Source organism: Athene cunicularia (genome assembly GCF_003259725.1).
Source record: "Athene cunicularia isolate RWA chromosome 17 unlocalized genomic scaffold, athCun1 chr17_part1, whole genome shotgun sequence".
Taxonomy (NCBI): Eukaryota; Metazoa; Chordata; class Aves; order Strigiformes; family Strigidae; genus Athene; species Athene cunicularia.
In genome coordinates, this window is record NW_020799122.1 from 3,000,001 (window position 1) to 3,017,911 (window position 17,911).

At 43.7% G+C, this 17,911-nt stretch overlaps 1 protein-coding gene across 1 annotated transcript in view; it reads right to left on the reverse strand.

Moving 5' to 3' along the window:
- LOC113486552 (centrosome-associated protein 350-like) overlaps nucleotides 1–17,911 on the reverse strand; it is a 43,071-nt gene that overhangs the window by 17,937 nt on the left and 7,223 nt on the right. Inside the window, exons 7-14 of the mRNA XM_026860606.1 lie at nucleotides 16,693–16,821; nucleotides 15,203–15,951; nucleotides 14,744–14,835; nucleotides 13,767–14,236; nucleotides 12,295–12,394; nucleotides 7,413–7,603; nucleotides 964–1,070; nucleotides 622–732 (exon numbers count right to left, since the gene is read on the reverse strand). Coding sequence (XP_026716407.1) covers nucleotides 622–732; nucleotides 964–1,070; nucleotides 7,413–7,603; nucleotides 12,295–12,394; nucleotides 13,767–14,236; nucleotides 14,744–14,835; nucleotides 15,203–15,951; nucleotides 16,693–16,821 — 1,949 coding nt within the window. The remainder of the gene's footprint in view (nucleotides 1–621; nucleotides 733–963; nucleotides 1,071–7,412; nucleotides 7,604–12,294; nucleotides 12,395–13,766; nucleotides 14,237–14,743; nucleotides 14,836–15,202; nucleotides 15,952–16,692; nucleotides 16,822–17,911) is intronic.

Below are 17,911 nucleotides of genomic sequence, written 5' to 3' on the forward strand. Positions count from 1 at the left end.
CTGTCTGAGGTGTTCAAACATACCGATGATATTAATTGAGCTAAAATATCCTCCAAAGCAAATACTCAATGGTGTATCAAGAACTTGGAATTACAGATGAGGTCCGAGCTTGTGCTTATGCATGTGGGGCTAAATTCTTACTCTAACAAATAGGCACTGAAGTCCATCATTTCCTAGCTGACTTCAGAATCTGAGGTTGGAAAGTAAATCACAAATCAACAGCATGCTAAAGAAGTCTTTTTTTTTTTTTTTTTTAAACGTACTTTTTGGTCAAGATTAGCATCTCACTAGGCTCTTGTGTCTGGGCAAGTATCACAGTAATTATCTCTTGAGGGCTTAAGAGCCTTTCGAGATTTGATAGACACCAAAAGCTGCAGTACCTGAGTGATTTCACATCAACAGTCCAAATGACAGCCTAAGAGACCTGGGCACTCCCAAAAGGTTACCCTGATCTACAGCTTTTATCAGTCAAAACCCCCCTTTTGATTAAGTTACTCTGAATGAGAACAAAAAAAATTCTGAATGAGAAGAAAAAAAAAAAAAAGTTCTTCTGAATGGAAGAATGGAAGAATATTTGCTTAATCCAGAAGCAGTAACACAGGATCTGAAATGATAACTTACCTGGGAATTGTGCTGAAGCAAGTCACTCAAAAACCTCTGGCTTTCTTGAACCTCTAGCTTTGCTTTCTCCCTCAAGACTGTAAGCTGCTGTTTCTGCTGGAGCTGATAGACCTGTGTTGGGAAATGACAGACTACAAATGATATTTTTAATATCCAAATAACAAACTAAGGCTGGTACTTCTCCTTTACAGCTACAGGGGGTTTATAAACCTGATGCAGAGGCAGCGGGTGCCAACTGATTGTAGTCTACGCACACCTGAGTCGGGGGACAGCTAGCACCTTTTGACCTGGGAAGCAGAACTTGAAATGCTCTTTGCTTGTTCTGTGGGTTGCTTACTGTACCTTCAGCTTGTGAGCCAGGAGTAGGGAGGTTTGCCTCAAATTGTCCAGGTGGCTTCTGTATTTCTCTTCCAGTTCTGTGCAGCTAGGGTCTCCCTCACCTGTAGAAGCTTAGGAAATAGATGGTAACAGTCACCATTTCTTAATTTTTAAAAATTGTGCTCTGTTTAGTAGGTGCCAGCTGAAGAAAGTACCAAAGTTAACCAGAGGGAGTCAGTGGCAGTAGATTCCAGTTGCTGCCCCAAAAGCGTGTTTTTAGACTGCCAAAGTTCTTTGGGATTTCAGCATTTGCTGAGTGTTTTGCCAGTAGGGCTGACTTGCTGGATCACCCCTGGACCAGTGTACCTTGTATTTTCAATGGGGTGCCTGGACATCTGCTTCTTGGCTGCATTTCAGACCTGACTCCTCAAAGCATGCCCTAGTCCTAACGCACAGGGATCACCGAAAGGGGAAGAAGGTATGTGTACATTGTTCCGAACTGCATTTGCCTTTTGAATCCTCCCTGGGCCTGTCTTTGGAAGCCTCCCAAATCTGACATCTGCCTTGATTCCTGGAATAACTTCCCTGCATAAATTTACTTGTTCTACCATATCTGAAGAAGGAAAATGTCACTACCTACATCCTGTCAATCTGTTAGCATGAAATCCTGCAAGTATTGGGAGAGGGAAAGAGGCAGGACTCAAGACGGCCTGTGCCAGGAAGGAGAAGGACTGGCGAGCAATTCCCATTCCAAGCCAAGTTCAGAGCGTGGGTTGTGGTCACTTGTTCCCGCTGCTCCTTCGTCACTCCAACAGGATCAAACCCACTAGTTCCAAAAGAAGAAAAGCTTCCCAACCTGGTCACCTCTTTGGGAACTCTGGCAGCATTGCGTCTGCCCCCTCCATCTTGCAGCTTCTCTCTGTACGGGGGTGCAGGCTTGAGTTCTCTCTTTTGTCACAGGAGGAGACAAACCCGTGTAAAAAAGCTTTTGCTTTTAAATGGGGAAAACAACTCTTGTTCGAGAGGCACCTGTTTCACTGCTACTTCCTTATTGTAACTCTCCTGTCTGTCTTTTACAGTATAGGTGATGTAATGTTTACCCGTGATATGTTCTTGGCTGCTCTGAGCTTCTCAGATGAATTGCTAAGCTTATGCAAACAGGTTGTGTGTTTACTCTGTGCTGTGCCACTGTCACAGCAACCAGAGTCATAAATGATTTGAAGTGTGGGTCATAAATAGAAATAGGTTTGACTTGGAAACTTGAGAGAAAAATCTGTATCCCTATCCAGATTGTCTGAATCCAAATTACCCCGTGCCTCAGGATAAGCCCACGACATGCAAAGTTTGTTTTTTGCTTTAAATACTGAAGGATATTTAACATGGAAGGAGCAGAGGCATGGGCTTCTTTGCATGCCAGGATGCTTTTTGTGTTTATGTGGATGTGAGTGAAATAAAATGTTAATGCTTCAAGCCTGATGCAGATTTTCTATTAGAACGCTGCTGTTTTTATAAACAGCTTGACTGCAAATTTCACTTACCTCTTACAGCGTTACTATAGGAGGCTTTTCTTAAACCCCCAGTTTTCAGAATCAAGAGACTAGATGAAAACCTCATCTTTTATTTCAGTAATGTGTATCTTCTGGTTCTGGAGGGTTGTTTGAAAGGGCTTAATCATACTGAATTACCTAAAAATCACATGCCCAATAAAGAGTTCACCCTTTTAAAAAGATTTTTTTAATCCCCAATCTTTCTAATTTTAAGGACTGATTCAGACTCTTCGATGTTTACAGTTACCAGAGATGATTTGGTGAAATGGTATATTTAGGGAAAATCCTGTGGGGAAAAGAGCTGTTATTTCTACAGGGAAGTTTTACTACTGGTTTTAAGCAATGTAATAGAAAAAAGACAAGTGAATGGTTCTTCAGCAGGTATACAGAGAGCTCATCACTTTCAAAAGCCATCAATAGTAAGAAATATGGTAATTTTATTTTTCAAGTTTACAAGCTAAATTTATTGATGCTAAGTTATCTGAGTAGCTTTTAATACTAATATCTGGGCCGTTCTGAAGTATGGCAGTCTATTAGGAAATAGTTTAAAACTGGCAAGTATTTTCAATTTATGCCTCAAACTGAACAATGTTATTGTTCTGCTCAAAGCCTAACCAATGATATTGATCTCAAAGTGAATAAAAAGTTTTCTGATCTGTTTTCACTCCTTTTGAAAATAATTTTCCTAATTGTGGCTATTTCCATATGCATTTCTTGTGTTGCAACATCCTGCATTAAAGAAAATACCATCTGGCTAAACTTCATGTCCTCTTACGTTATGATGAATGGCATTTTACTGCATACCCAGATAGCTTCAATGCACACACACTCAGTCTTTTTTTTAAAAAAATGCTATTTATTAAATCACTTTCCGCTGCACCTGCAGAATCTCAGTAAACCCTGTAGAATCTCTGTGACATATAATTAAAAAAGCCAGGCTAAAAGTCTCATTTTTCTAATCACTTGAAGCTAGGCAGAAGCACTTACTGCTGCTTTACTCAAGGACAGCTTTTTCTCTTTCTGCCCACATCAGCAATCAGTCCAAAGCAGTTATTACAAAAATACGTACTTGCAGCTTTAGACATAAGCACAACTTTGACTACATTATTGCCTAGAGGTGTATGAAGATGGGGTGTAGAGCCTTGAAATGCTGCTGTGGAATGGGGCAACCCCATTTGATACCCAGGTCAGGGCAATCCTTCCCCTCTCCAAAATTACTGTGTTAGCTCAACTGCTTTATTATTGTAGGATGCTCTTCAGAGAAGGGGAGGCATGGGTGAGATACCACCAGCACTTCAGTACTTCATTAGCGTGCAGGAACTGAGCTATAGTGATGGCAGGTGAATGGAGATACAGAAAAGAGGTTTGCTAGCTCCTAGTCACAGCTGAGATACGCAGCACACGTGAACAGGACGGCTGTTTGGCCCTTCTTTAGCAAGACCGGTGAGCCAAGAGCGATCCCTAAGCAAGAGACTCTAAACTTGAAGGCTATACTTGTTTACTCAGGAAAATCAATAGGCTGATCTGCATTCCTGAGTACCTTGGGGAATCTGTATTTCCACGCCTGCTGAATCAGTTTCTTCTCTATAAATACGTCTGTATCCCACTTGTCATTAAGGAGTAGCTGCTTGCTAAACAAGGGGATTAATGTGGCCTGTGCTGCTCCTGTCCTCCACATATTTTGTGTCTATATCTAAATCCCCTCGTGCAAAGGGTTGGCTAGAATTCAGCTTCCAGCCAGATGTTGCAGCACATGGCAATACCTCACCCTGCTGCTGCCCCTTCCACATGTGGCGTGGCACATAGAGAGCAGCTGAGCAGCTCTTGCCACAGGCTAGCAGGAGAGAGCTGGGCCTGAATCTGGACCTAACCAGAACCCTGAATCTCCATGGGGTGTTATACTACATTCCCTCAGCCCGCTACACTTGCAGTATGGATACCAAAGCCCCAACCTGCGGCAAAGCATCACTAGACCACAGAGAGCAAGAAATGCACATGTGTGTCCACAGGCTTTGCAGTGGCGTTTTACAAGGAGCAGCACCCTGAGGGGTAGCAGCATGGAGAGGGACAAAATCCTGACTTCTTGTGCACACGCAGGCTTTAGGGTGATTTATCAGCCAGCTAATAAGCAGTGCAAATACAGGCTCTGTGGGTATGGAAAGAAACTAGTTCAGAGAGAGAAAACCGGTATCAAAGGAAGTGAGAGGAATTCTCAAGAGCAGTTCTTGTGTTGCCTGTCACAGAGTCGAGAAGCATGCTATGCTTCAACACTGCCATCATTGCAGACTAGAGATGTTTGAAGGCTGATGATGGAGCTCACTGAAGCTTCACCAGGCAGAAGCTTTGTAAAATACAAAAGACAGTGTAGGATTTTGAAGCGAAACACAAAGAGCTGTCTTATCTCAAAACTATCAATCAGAAGACAATTAGCTGAAACCATGCTGTTAGACTTCTTTGCTGATTCCACTGATTTAATAATCTCTTACTGCTAGAAGCAAGAAGGCAGCTCCCTCTAGTGACATGAGAAAATATGTCAATCAGCAGTTAAGGGGAAAGATGTTACCTATAAATACATTTTCTTTGTAATCCAGGTTAAAATTCTGCCTTTTAAGAATACTGGAGAACATTCAATTTGCTTTCCTAATGCAAATCACTTCAAACTAGTAGCTATACTTAAGCTTCAACATTTAGAAAATATTTTTTTTAACAGTACATTGCAGCTTAATCCTTGTTATCTCATATACAAAAACGAAGACAAAAGCCTGGCCCGATGAAATGAGATTATGCCTCATTTAGTCCAGTCTGGCTCATAGTCCAATCACAAGGAAGGGGCACAGGCAAAATGTTGTTTGTTTTGTTTTTTTTTAAACCACCCAGTTCCCTTATTTAATAGCAATACAGAAACTTGGGTGCTGTGGGCTGTATTCAGAGAGTGTGCTGCAGTAGCAAGGCAAGTATAGCTCATCTTCTCAGCTCCCTGTGGAAGAGACCTGGTTCTCTGCCAGGAGTGATGGAAAGATTTTATGTAGATAAGTAGAATGTGCAAACCACTTCCTCATCAGCTCACTTGGTTATACCAAGTTTTGTGCCTAAACTGATTAGAGATGCATGTAAGAGCTATGTAAAATACTTTCCAGTCATGCCTCTGAGATGATTTGTGTTCATCACAGCATGTGCTTACAGCATTTGCAATTCTGGATGTTATACTGGCTGCGTTTAAAAAGAAAATTCGACAGTTCAGGACGAGTTCACTGTCTTACTCCAGGCAGTAAATAGTTACAAATATTTGGTGAATACCTGCTTTATTATGTGCTTTATTATGTTTGAAAATGAAATTTGTTATTTTGCCAAGTAGGTTTACTACAGAAAATTTTTCATGTCTTTGGCATAGCAATTAGTGGTTAGGTGATGCATGTATCTTTTAAAGGTAAATAGTTCTGGTTTGCAGCAGTTGTGGATAATTGCACATTATTATGCTGCATGTGCACGGTGACTTCTGTGTTCTGTGAAAGGGAACAGACTCAACGGCGGGTGTGATGCGTTACGGCAGACAATACAGCCTTGTGTCTGAATGCCCTTTTCCTGATAAGTGGTGAACAGATCCACTTGTGACCCATATTTCAAAACCACATTGTCTTCAGAATGACAGTTCTGTGCCTCATCTGCGGCAACATGGCTGGAACTGCTGGCTTATAGTCAAACCTTGGGCTTGAGCTCTCTCAAACGCTGTCAGCCCCTGCAAACGCTCAGAGAAGGTAAAGGTTTCTCCTGGCATAGACATGAGGCAGCAGTTGCTATCGTTCATGTGATGAACAGTGGATGGCAGGGTCTTTTTGCTAGATAGCCTTCAGAATTCGGGCCCTTAGTTATTAATATTAACTAAATACAATGTCTTTCTCTTATGGTAAACACTTCAGACAACAGACTCACTGTCCCACCCTGTAAGATGCCCTCCTAGTCCCTGGGGTGGGTAGGGAGAAGCATAGTAAACAATGCTGGCTTCTCCACCACCTCAAAATCCAATATTGCATATAAAATTTTGTGGGGAAAACAATGAAGAATCCTTAATAAAAGCAAAGGCTTTTTGTAAGTACCCTCTTTGAGGAAAGGTTATCTCATCTTGTTCTTTTGTCTCAGGAAAGCCCTTAAAACAATGCACCATCTGCTACTGTTTGGTGGAAGCAAGCAGAGATCTCCAGGCAGATCCGCCTGCATGCTACTGTTTGCCATTTAACCCCTTCGGCCACAAACTTGCCCCCGTCTCTCCGCAAACACGAGCTCTGAGCAGAAGTGGCGGTGCCACGCTCCCTGCCCTTGCCTTGGCCAGCCCTGCAGCATCCTTGAGCAGATCTCTCCGTTCAGCCTGCTGCATCCTTTGTCAACCCCTGCAAATGTTCTGTGCCTTGATGTCTCTTGCTGTACAAATAGGATAATACCTGACACTTATCTGATGTGGCAATTATGAAGAGCTAGGTGAAGCTGCAAGATGCTGAAAGTGTCTGTGAGCTGAGCTATTTCAGAGACAAACAGCGGGGTTTGTTCCACCGGGCCGTGTGGAGCTGTCGCTGTGTAACTCCGCACAGGAGCAACCTGTGAGGTGACGCTCTGCTGAATTCACACCTGTGAGACAGCACAGCGCTGCATGGAACAGGCAAAGCCTTCCGATTGCCTTCTTTAGTGGGGTGTGTCTGTTAAATTGGGGACATCTTGGCATATAGTCATTCTTCATCTTTGAAATGCGGAATACGAACCAGCTATTTGAAATTCCCCCTCACCCTCAAATGTTTTTCAGTCCTAGCCAGAATGGTTAGCAAGAATTCTCTGGCAACGACGGACTGTACTTTCTTCTCCAATAGCATAAGAAGAACCTTGGGAAGCGCACCAAGTAACCACTATGCCCTGACACTTTAGGAAATGCCACCTTACCAAAGACCTTCTTGAAGCCATCGTGAGCCTTGGCTCCAGTGCTCGGAGTGCCAGAGGGCTGTAATCTGAGGCTGTCCGGTGTCTCCAGGCTCTCTCTGGGCGACTGGTTGGAAATTTCCTCTTGGTTCTGAACTTTTGAAATAGTCTCGCACCGGTAGTGATTCTTCTGAGCTGTGAGTTCTCTCTGTGGGCTGTGTCAAGGTAACAATAACAATTACTCAGAGAGTTTTTGCGATCATACATGTGTATAAGCAATCTTTTAAACTAAGAAATGGTTCATTTTAAAAAAAAAGCTATCATTTATTACATTTTATTAAATGGAAACCAAAGACTCACTGAGAAGTCCTACCTGTCAATGTGCACAATTCTTTCTTGTACCTTGATGTTGTCAGGAAAGCTAACACCACTTGTCTGCCTACTCTAAAAACTGCTCTAAAAGATCTGGATATTTTTCAGCCTGGTGGCAAATAGGAACAACAACCTTGCAGTTTTGAAGCTTGATTTATGAGGGCTGCATGGACAATCTGTGCCATTGTTAGGACTTGGTTGCACAATCCAAGCTCTGAACCTTGGCAAAGGTATCTGAAATCTTTTTAGAAACACAAAGTACCGATCTCTGTTCCAGTGTTTCTGGGACTTGTGCTGAGCATGGCTGTGGCCCAACTAAGATTTGCTATTGATAAATATACTTTAATATTTCAAAACAATGTCAGCACCAAGACCTGCAGTCCTGATGAAGATCTCAGATAACTGGTTTTACTTTGTTTTGATCTGTAACCATCTGAGCCTAACTAAAAAGATTAGGAAGGAAGGTGTGAAAATGGGCATTTATTGATCAAGCCTCAGCTGAAACACAAGCAGGGACCCTGAGACACAATGAAATGGTGACAGATGTTTTCTTTTTATACAGAAAAATGAACGTGAAATTTATTTTTTTTTATCGGCAATCAGCTTAGGGAAATCTTATTTCATTTTTCTCGTTAATAAGCTTTTCTTTGTTTTTCATGACCCAGAAACTGCTAAAATGATTAGAACAGCTTCCACTAACACGTCTTAGAAAGTGGGAGCAAAGGTGTATGAGAAAGAGAAGAGGTAACAGAGATTTCTTAAAAAGCAGTTCTAATAGTTGGTGGGCAAATGAGCTGAGCATTTTCTCTGCATTTGTGTTGCGACAATTTTTTGGTCAAAGCCACTGTTTCCTTTGGCTCTTGAGAAATGCCTACTTCTCTTTGGAGAGACTGATGCCAAGGTCCAAATCCAACCCTTGTTTCCTGAGAAAGCAACTGCCAGCATCAGTGGAAGTCAATGCAGATTCTACAGAAAATACTGGCATTACACAGGAGTGGCCAGCAACGCCTCTTCTCCAGACACAGCCAGCTCTGCAGTGGGCATAAACCATCGCAATTCCCAGATGAGGCTCTTTGGATTTGCACTGGCTAAAGAGAAAGCATTATTGGGCCCGCGGCAGGAGGCAGGGCTGTGATCTAACAGCTCACTGTCTCGGGATGTCAGGCCTCCGCCTGGCTGCTTGCTCTGCCCCAGCCCCTCAGGCTGCCCGCTGCACTTAACTTATGGCACGAGCGGGATGATCTTTTTGATTCTCAAGAATGTAACGCAAAGCTACTTATATAGGTAACTGCAGCAAAATAAGGATGACATTGCATACACATTTTCTGGCGCTTTGGAGGATTCCCATCAGTGAGTCATCTGCATTAACAACAAATCTCCGTCAGCCGCCCCTGCGGACTGCAGAGCAGCCGTGCATGAAATGGGAACATTTCTTATGGAGATGCACCTGCGGGATTTCTTGCATGAACATGAGTCACTGTTTTGGCAGCTATAATTAAACATGTAAACACAAAACTGTGCTGTAGAAACTGGCCGTGGAGAAGATTGTGTTCAAGAGCGCTCATTTTGTAACACTGCCTGGTTTGTATTTGTGAATGAGGCCGGCAAACAGTCAGTTTTTAACAGGTGGCTTTGTTTAGATGAACTCTTGAGGAGAGTATCTGTTATAGCCAACTGTGGCCTCATAACTCATTATCATCGGTAGCAACAGTGGAAGTCAGAGCATAATCCCAGTTCAGCTGCTTTTACTACCACATTCTCTAACCTAGCTCGAGCTACACTGGTGATGGGCTGTACAGGCACGTGTTTACCAAGGGCTAAGAACACAGCGCTACCCCTGCCCGTCAGCACAGTCCTGTAACGTTTTGTATGCTAGCCAAGAGACAGGCTTCCTTCCCTCCCCACTAACACTTCCCCATACGGAGCTCATGCACTCACAGTGCAAACGTGTCTGGAGCAGGAGAAATTATGACCCTGGAAAGTGTGTTCCTCAGTCACCCCCTCAGCACGCTGGTACTCCTTTACCATGGGGTCTGATCAGATTGTAGATGTATGCACTCAGCAGGCGTGTGAAAGGGTTGATACCCAAGCGGCTTCAGGAATAGCTTGATCATGGGGCGCTGCCGTTGTCCTTAACTGGCATGTGCTGCCCACTAGTGTGTACAGAAGGACTCTCACTCACTTTTGCTTCCCGTGAGTGAGTGTGCAGTCTTCAGGACTAGGTGCTAAATTAGAATCATGTGCAAATGAAAGCTGAGGACGATTCAAAGACAGGCTGTTACTCTGAACCTTTGTATTATCTACTTTACCAGTAGCTAAGAAAGGGTTAGACATAGGGTGGTCTTTCCTTTATATTGTCCCCTTACTGTCACTACTGCTCATCAGAGGGAGCCCTCAACCCACAAGGAGATGAGTCGGGAGTCATTCACAAAATAGCAACACTTTCCACTTCTAATCTCTAAATACGGTGATATTTTATCTGCAAGTAGCTCTCCTCATCTTTTGAAACAGCACGTGCAACAGGGTTGTGATTTATTGTTTGAGAGGTTTTATTGGTGTTTTTTTTTTCTGTGATGCTCTGAGGAGTTTGCCTGACTCCGCTGCTCAAACACACGGGAGCTTTGCTTTCTCAGTAATTGCATTGTTCAGGAGATCAGTGCAATCTGTCTTATTTCTACTTTGTCTGATGCTTGTCCATTACAGCTGAGGGTGTATTTCCTCCGGGGCCCACGGGGGTTCTGCACCTACCTTCCATTACTGTGAATTAGAGTTGCATATAAACACACACGCATCAAGACAAGAGTGATGGATCCCACCATTTCCTGCAGACTGGTGGGCTGCGCTCTCTGAGGTGCAGGGCATACACAGCTCTGACTCTCTTCACCGCACACACTGAGTGCTCATGTTTTATACATTTGCCATCTTCTGCAACAGAACAGCTCCATAATCCTTGCAGCTGATCTTTCGGAGCAGAAATCAGACCAACCTTTGTGAATGTGGTAGTTGTGCACAAAGAACAGGGGTTTAACTCTCAGTAATTCCAGGAATAACTTTGGTAAGCTGAGCTGTCTGGATTTATCTCTCCAATTTTCATTTTCCTCTTGGTTACTTTGCACTGTAAAGCTGTAAACAATTTTCTTAAAAAGAATGCTGTGCCTTATGTCCCACCTTCAGTTAAAAAAAACCTGCTCTTCTTCTCACTAGAGCTTTCTGCAGTTTAACTGCAAGTAGGCTGGCACAGCCAGTTGGATCCTGGGCTGCTATTAAGGAGCCTCATCCATCCCCACCTGGGCAGGGATCCCACAGCCCCGGCACCTCATCCTTCACTCCGAACAGGAAGCTGGGGACACAGTGGCCAGTTTGCTGCACATATGTCCTTTCTTTGGCATTGCCTGGCCAGGTCATATTTAATTTTCTAGGGCTCAGGGGATTTATTCTCTAAGGGAAGACCCCTCTGCAGAGATGTGTGTCCCCTATGGGGACTCTGGCGTGTCCTCCACGGCTGGACAGGGGCACTCTCTGATCTGCAGATCGTCCCTCTGTGGTCCGTCCTGTCACCAGAGATGACCCACCTGGGGCAGTGAGACTAATCTGTCTTTGCTCTCTAAGATACAGGCTAAACACAGAGGGTTTTCTGTTGACTGCCATCTACATTAAACATTTAATTAATGTAGGCTGACTGAAAACAAGCTGTGTTAATCCTTTTTTTCAAAATTTCCTCCTTCAAAACCTATTTTCCATAATAATCACCACGCTCCGACATGTGCTCTGTTCAAACAAACTCAGTATTTGTGAGTAGGTGTTGCTCCACAGATGCGCAACCTGTAAAGCTGCAGCAATCAGATTTTTTCACCCACTTTTAGAGCAAAGTGAGTGCAAACAATCACTAAAAATGAATTATAGTATTCGGTGGATTAAATCACTCTTTAATCTCCTGCAAAAAGGAGATCAGTGGAGATTTAACTAGGTACTCATAAAGATAATAAATTTTTTCTTCTGCCAATGCCACGTGGTAAAATACCGAGGGGTGTATTTGGCCGGGGTGGGGAGGGAGGCACGAGCTATGTGTTACTTCTCAGACCTGGAGGTCTGACCTCTGGGGACGCTGGGCCCCTCCATGCTCCTGGAGCCCTGTGGTCAGCAGCAGGCAGAGCCGGGGGGGACCCACCTCCTCCTGGGGGCTGCCCCTGCTCCCAAGAGGGGTGGAAAGCCAGAGCTCCCTCGGAAAGAAATCTCCCATGGGCTCCCAGTCTCCTCACACTGCTGGGAGATTGCATCTAGGGCAAAACTCCTGTAGGGGAGATCCATCTCTCCAAAAAAAACCCCAGCTGAACCTTTCCTATTGATCTTCCAGCTCTCTACAAATAGGTGGTTCCCTCTTTCAGTATATCTTGTGTCAAAATCTGCTGACTTGGCAATTTGCTGGGTGAGGAGTAAAGCGTGGTCTGCCTCCATGCTGAATTGGTGCTATTTATTTTAACTACGTGTGTGCATGGCGCATTTAGCAGAGAATAATATATCCAAATTTGTTTACCTTCTAGTGAGGAATCTGTGAGATGGAGAGGCTGGGCTGGTTATTGGCTTTTCATGCAATAGGCTTATGTCCACTTCAGAGTCCTTATTCACAGGAAAACCTTTTAAAAAGACAAATGAGGGCATTTAATAAATATGCTCTTTGTAGAAATGAAATGGCCCAAGATTTGGCATCTATTCTCTACCTACTTATGTTTGAGCACTTAACTTCCATATAGGTCTTCTTATGCAGAGATTTCTAAGTACATGGGGTTAGGTTTATAATTTCTTTCTTCTGGGAAAACCTAGGCACCAGGGAGTGAAGTGATGTGTCTGAAATCAGTAGCAAAGCCACAGATAAAATTAAGAGATGTAGTTTCACAGGTGCAATGAGTGGAGAAGAAAGTAATTAGATCATAGACTCACAGATTGGTTTGGGTTGGGAGGGACCTTAAAGATCATCCAGTCCCACCCTCCTGCCATGGGCAGGGCTACCTTCCACCAGCCCAGGTTGCCCAAAGCCCCGTCCAACCTGGCCTTGAACCCTGCCAGGGAGGGGGCAGCCACAGCTGCTCTGGGCAACCTGTGCCAGGGCCTCGCCCCCCTCACAGGGAAGAATTTCTTCCCTATATCTAATCTAAATCTGCCCTCTTTCAGTTTAAAGCCATTACTGCTTGTCCTGTCCCTACACCCCCTGATAAAGAGCCCCTCCCCACCTTTCCTGTAGCCCCCTTTATTTACTGGGAGGCTGCTCTAAGATCTCCCTGCAGCCTTCTCTTTTCTAGGTCTAATAATCTCTAGATCATTACCCCAGTTAGCTCATTAGTTCTTAATGTGATAAGTTCTACTTCAGTCCCATCTCTCCTTTCACAGGGGGGACTGACAGACTTTTCAGTGCTAACCAAACAGACAAATAAGTAAAATCAGTCACTGCTAACACTCTGGCAACCTTCTGATCTGAGGAGATTTGCTGCAATTTCATGGTTCTGCCCTACTGATCTAAACATACTGAACAACATATGGAGTGGCACTCATACTTGCTGCTGCCAGCGGGTCCCTAGGCTGCCTGTGCTGCTTGCTGAGGGCACCTGTGACCCTTCTCGGCATTAGATTTGTGAGCTGTGCAGAGAGCAAGCCTGCAAACACTGAAGGCTCCAGCAGCTGCTCCCTCTGAGCAGACAGATACAGCCTAGGTGACCCACTGCTCATGGATTTCCCAAGACACAATACTTCAATAGCCAAGGGGAGATGAGGCTTAAACGGCTTTGTAGCTTTGAAAGGCTTGGGCTACAGCATCTGAGTCTCGCTGCTGCATCGTGTCAATATGATCTTCCCCGGTGTTGAGATGCCTCTGTCCTGTGCTATGAGTGATCCATGGTAATTCTTTGCTTGCAGCATTCCTACCACTGGGTATTTCCTTCTGTCTGTCCAGGGCCGTTGCTCCCTCAGTGCTACCCACAAGGCTAATCCTGCCCAGTCGGTGAAATCTCCTACCTGATGACACATGTAAAGCATCTGGGGTGTCCAGAAGCATTTGTATAGTCATTGTCTTGTCTTGCTCATCCTTGGATGTCTCAGGTTCTGGGACAGAAGAAGACTCATTGTAAAGGTCCAAAGTTGTCCCTGTCAATGTTTTGTCAGCGGAGTCTTTAACCCAGCTTGCTGCATTCAGTCTCTTAGTTGCCACCTCAATCTTTTCTGCCAGTTCTCTGGATAGGTTATGTATGGCTTTCACTCGATCCTGTTTACTTTTGTATGGAGAAAGACCAGAAATCAAGTCCTTGGAGTAAGGTTTTGCATCTTTCTGAGGAAGGGAAAAGCTCAGAGGGGGTGTATACAGAGCTGGGGAAGAGAAATCTTCACATTTCAGAGGACTGAGAAACCAGCATTCAGATTCCAGATGTGCTGGAGAAGCTAATACCTCTCTTTTTCTGGATGGTTGAACTGTTTCTAGAAGTTGATTCCTGTTTAAATAAAAAGAAGAAAGACCATGTTATAAAGACAAAGTAACAGTAGCTTTCTGCATAGTCCAGTATCCTCAACTAAAGTGCTTCACAAAAGAAAGGAAAAAAAAAAAAAACAACAAACCAGATTTCCCTGTCTATAGGTACATTTGTCAAATGATGGATTCAGGATGGAGCACGAACTGCTAACAGATGTGGAGAAGAATCAGCCTGGGGCTAGCAAGGAATAATTATTATTTTAAAATACAAAGCATAAAAGTAGGCTGAAAAGTTTGCCTCAAGCTGGGGAGCCAGAGCATCAGTGTCCTTCCATGCTCAAAAGCACTCCCAGGTGCTCCCAGGTTCCGTAATCCCTCTGGACTGGGTGCAGTGTGGCTTTTAAGGTGATTTTAAGGGTGGACATCAATCCCTTGCTCTACTTTTTAGAGTTTATAACAGAATATTCTGAAAAGTCTTCAGTGTGTGCTGAGAAAGAGGCTTTCTAGGATGCTTTTTATGCCTGAGTACCTGTCTCTGTGATCTTCACTTAAGGGAGTACAGGATGTTTTATCCACCCAGGCCATGAAACTCCTCTCCAGGGTTCCACCACTGGTTTGCTCCTGAAACAGAAGTGGCTGTTAGTGCAAGCACTAAATAGCTAGGCAACATGAGGGTAATACTTGGCTTTTGTTCCAGTTAATAATTGGTTTATGGAACTGAAAAACTGCACGCACCAAACAACAAACCTAATCTTTTAGCTCAAGCAGTGGAGACTTGCAGGCTTTTGGCCCTGAAATTAAGGGTTCCAGCCTTATTAATGAGACCAGCAGTTCTTGCTGTAATTAGAAGTTAATTGCTCTATTTTTCCAGATAAAACTTTTTCTCCCTGACACTTCAGAGCATGTGTATGAAGTCTTTCATCTCCTATGTAGTGCTGTCCGGATCAAGACCGAAGGGTTTTCAATCTGCCACTCCTTCATGACTTACTTGCTCAGTTTTACACTGAGGACTTTCTTTTGCAGAAGCCGTTTCCCTGATGAGCTTGTGCATCTGGTCAGAACGCCTTTTTTTCCCAATAGCTTCTTTCTGTTTCCTGTATACTTCTTGCAATCTCTTATTTCTCATCTCCATGGCTTGCACCAAAGACTTTTTCTCTTCTATGCTTTTTTTCTTTCTTTCTGCATTCTTTCGATACATAAATTCCTGAACAATTTCAGGGCTGTAGAGGTGAGGTTTTTTAACGTTTACCCTCCTCTTTGAAGGGTGCTTAAGGTTTTCTTTCTCAGATCCTTTCTGTGCAGGGCTGCTTGAGCCTTTCTGTCTCTGAGGGGATGTGCTTTTTCCTCTGCTGCGGCTTCCTGAGCTGCTGGGCTTGGCTCCAGCTTTCTTTAATGAAGATTGTATCTCTTCCCCACTGAAGGCAGAGTGAGTTCTGTCCCGAGGTCCAGGTGAAGGAGAATGGATCCCTAGGTATCGCTGCAAAACTTGTACCTTTCCTTTTGCAGCATCTTTTGGGAGCCTGCTATCTCTGTGTTCATCATGATACTGGCTTTGCAGATGTAGGTTCCTGAGTATTTGTTTTTTATCCTCGGTTGGTGCATTGCTGCCCCTTCCAATAGTTTTGCTGGGGGGAATCACGCAGCTTTTGAATTCCAGGCTTTTCCCCACAGGTTCATTTCCCTTTTCTCTGGAGCTGTTTTCCATCGCTGGCATTGCTACAAATCCTCTATCAGGTTCTGGGAAAAGCATTTGGAAACAAGATTGGTGTTATTACTTCGGAGATGTAGCAGTTCCTGTATCTATTACGTGCATCTTAAAACCTGCTTCCTACTATAGGTCTGAGGAGTCTCTGTATGTGTAGCCCAGGCTTGTATGTCTGTTGTAAAATCTGCAACGTTCTAGGGAGAAGATAAATCTGTAAGGGTGAAATTTGAAGTTGAAGTGGCCAATTGTACAAATGACGTGTAGTTTGTGGCCCTTCAGTGTAAATAAAATGTAATATACATAGGCATTGAAACCCTTTAGATCATAAACCTCTTACGCTTGTCAGTGTGGCACAATGAGAACTCAGTGGCCAGCCTCAGCTACTGGTAGACCCAGGGAAGCTCTACAGCCATGTCTGGCAAACCAGCCCAGCTAAACAGCAGTGTGCTGGTATGTGCAGGACGTGGAGCTGATGCTGTATTGCTGCGGGATCACGTAACCCGTGTCGCAATCCAGACAAGTCTCATTTTAAGGACACAGTGCATTTGCACTGTCTCTTCAAAACCACAGTGGATTCAGTGTGCCAGCTGACCACGGACAACAGCTTTAGTAAGTCTTTTGGGTGGCTGTTAACCTGACAAGTGAGTTATTGCCAGAGTCATTAAAAATAGATGCTTAGAAGGGCCTTGAAACCTTTTGTTGCAACTAGTTTTAATAAACCACTTTTTTGTTTGGGTGCCAAAGCAGCTCGTGTGGTAGAGAAGCAACTGTACCAACGGTATTTGCTGTGGTCTGCTCTTCAGCTGTGCTCCTCAGATTTGGAAATGTAGGGGGTCGACCAAGCAACTTTCTAGCTAACTTCTGACCTTCTCTCCATGCAGAAACCCCAGGTAGCTTCGCACCTGAAACAGAGGATTTGTATTTAGTTATTAAACCCTCACATGTTCTTTGAAAGAAAATTGTAACTCTATTCTAATTAATGGTGACTTCCAGGAACCACACTCAAGGTGTGGGGAGATCTAAAATGTCTCAGTCAGAACGGGTTTAGAAAGAAAGTTGATGCTACTTTGATAACAAAAAGGTTTTAAAACACTCAAACTTTGGAGGCTGTCACTCTGTTAGGGTCTATTCGCTGACTGACAGAGAGCCAGTTCATGAATCAGATGAGGGCAACAAATGAAGGTTCGGTGATTTCCTAAGGCTTTACCACTAGCATTTATATAATTTAACACTTGTAGCATGTTCACACAGTTCTTACAAGTTTTACTTAGAAACCATTGACTCCCAGAGTCCTCAAGAACACTAAGAAGAAGTCTGAGAGCATCTGAGACCATTTCTATGATGGGAACTGCAGATGGCTGGTACTTACTGGGTACCAGCAGATTTGAGAACTTGAGAGGGAGGGGGGTAATGAAAATATTATTTTCCTTGTGATTACTTCAAACTCACTAGAGTAAATTAATTCATTTTTAAACTGGTGAGAATCAGCAGGATACAGTGTGGAAGAATCAATGAACGATACAGGATGAGGGACAATGTATAATGCAAAAATAAATGATCCAGTATGCAGCACAAACAAATTATTCTTTCCTAATAGGCGGTGTCACATAATAGACAACATTTATCACTGTTTTACTTCATAATTTCAGACTGCATTCACAGCATGCCGATACTTGCACAGGCATAATTATGTATTTATTGCAAACACTTCTCCAGCAGAAGGTGACTAAACAGGTACTTACTTGGGTTTTACATGGAAATCCTCCCAACTAAATTCTCTCCCAATTAAAATATTCAAGGGGTTTTTTTAAAGAGAAGGTTTTACTCTTAAGTCAGTACCAGCATCTGCTCAAAGATGTGGTTCAGTACTCGGTCAGCTGGCTGAGTTAGGCTTTTCTAGCTTCTGTTGACTGAACTTGTCTGTGCTGAGCTGACTGGGCAGCACCACTGAGAATCATCCTTTGGACACGAAGCACTTTCCGAGACTGACTG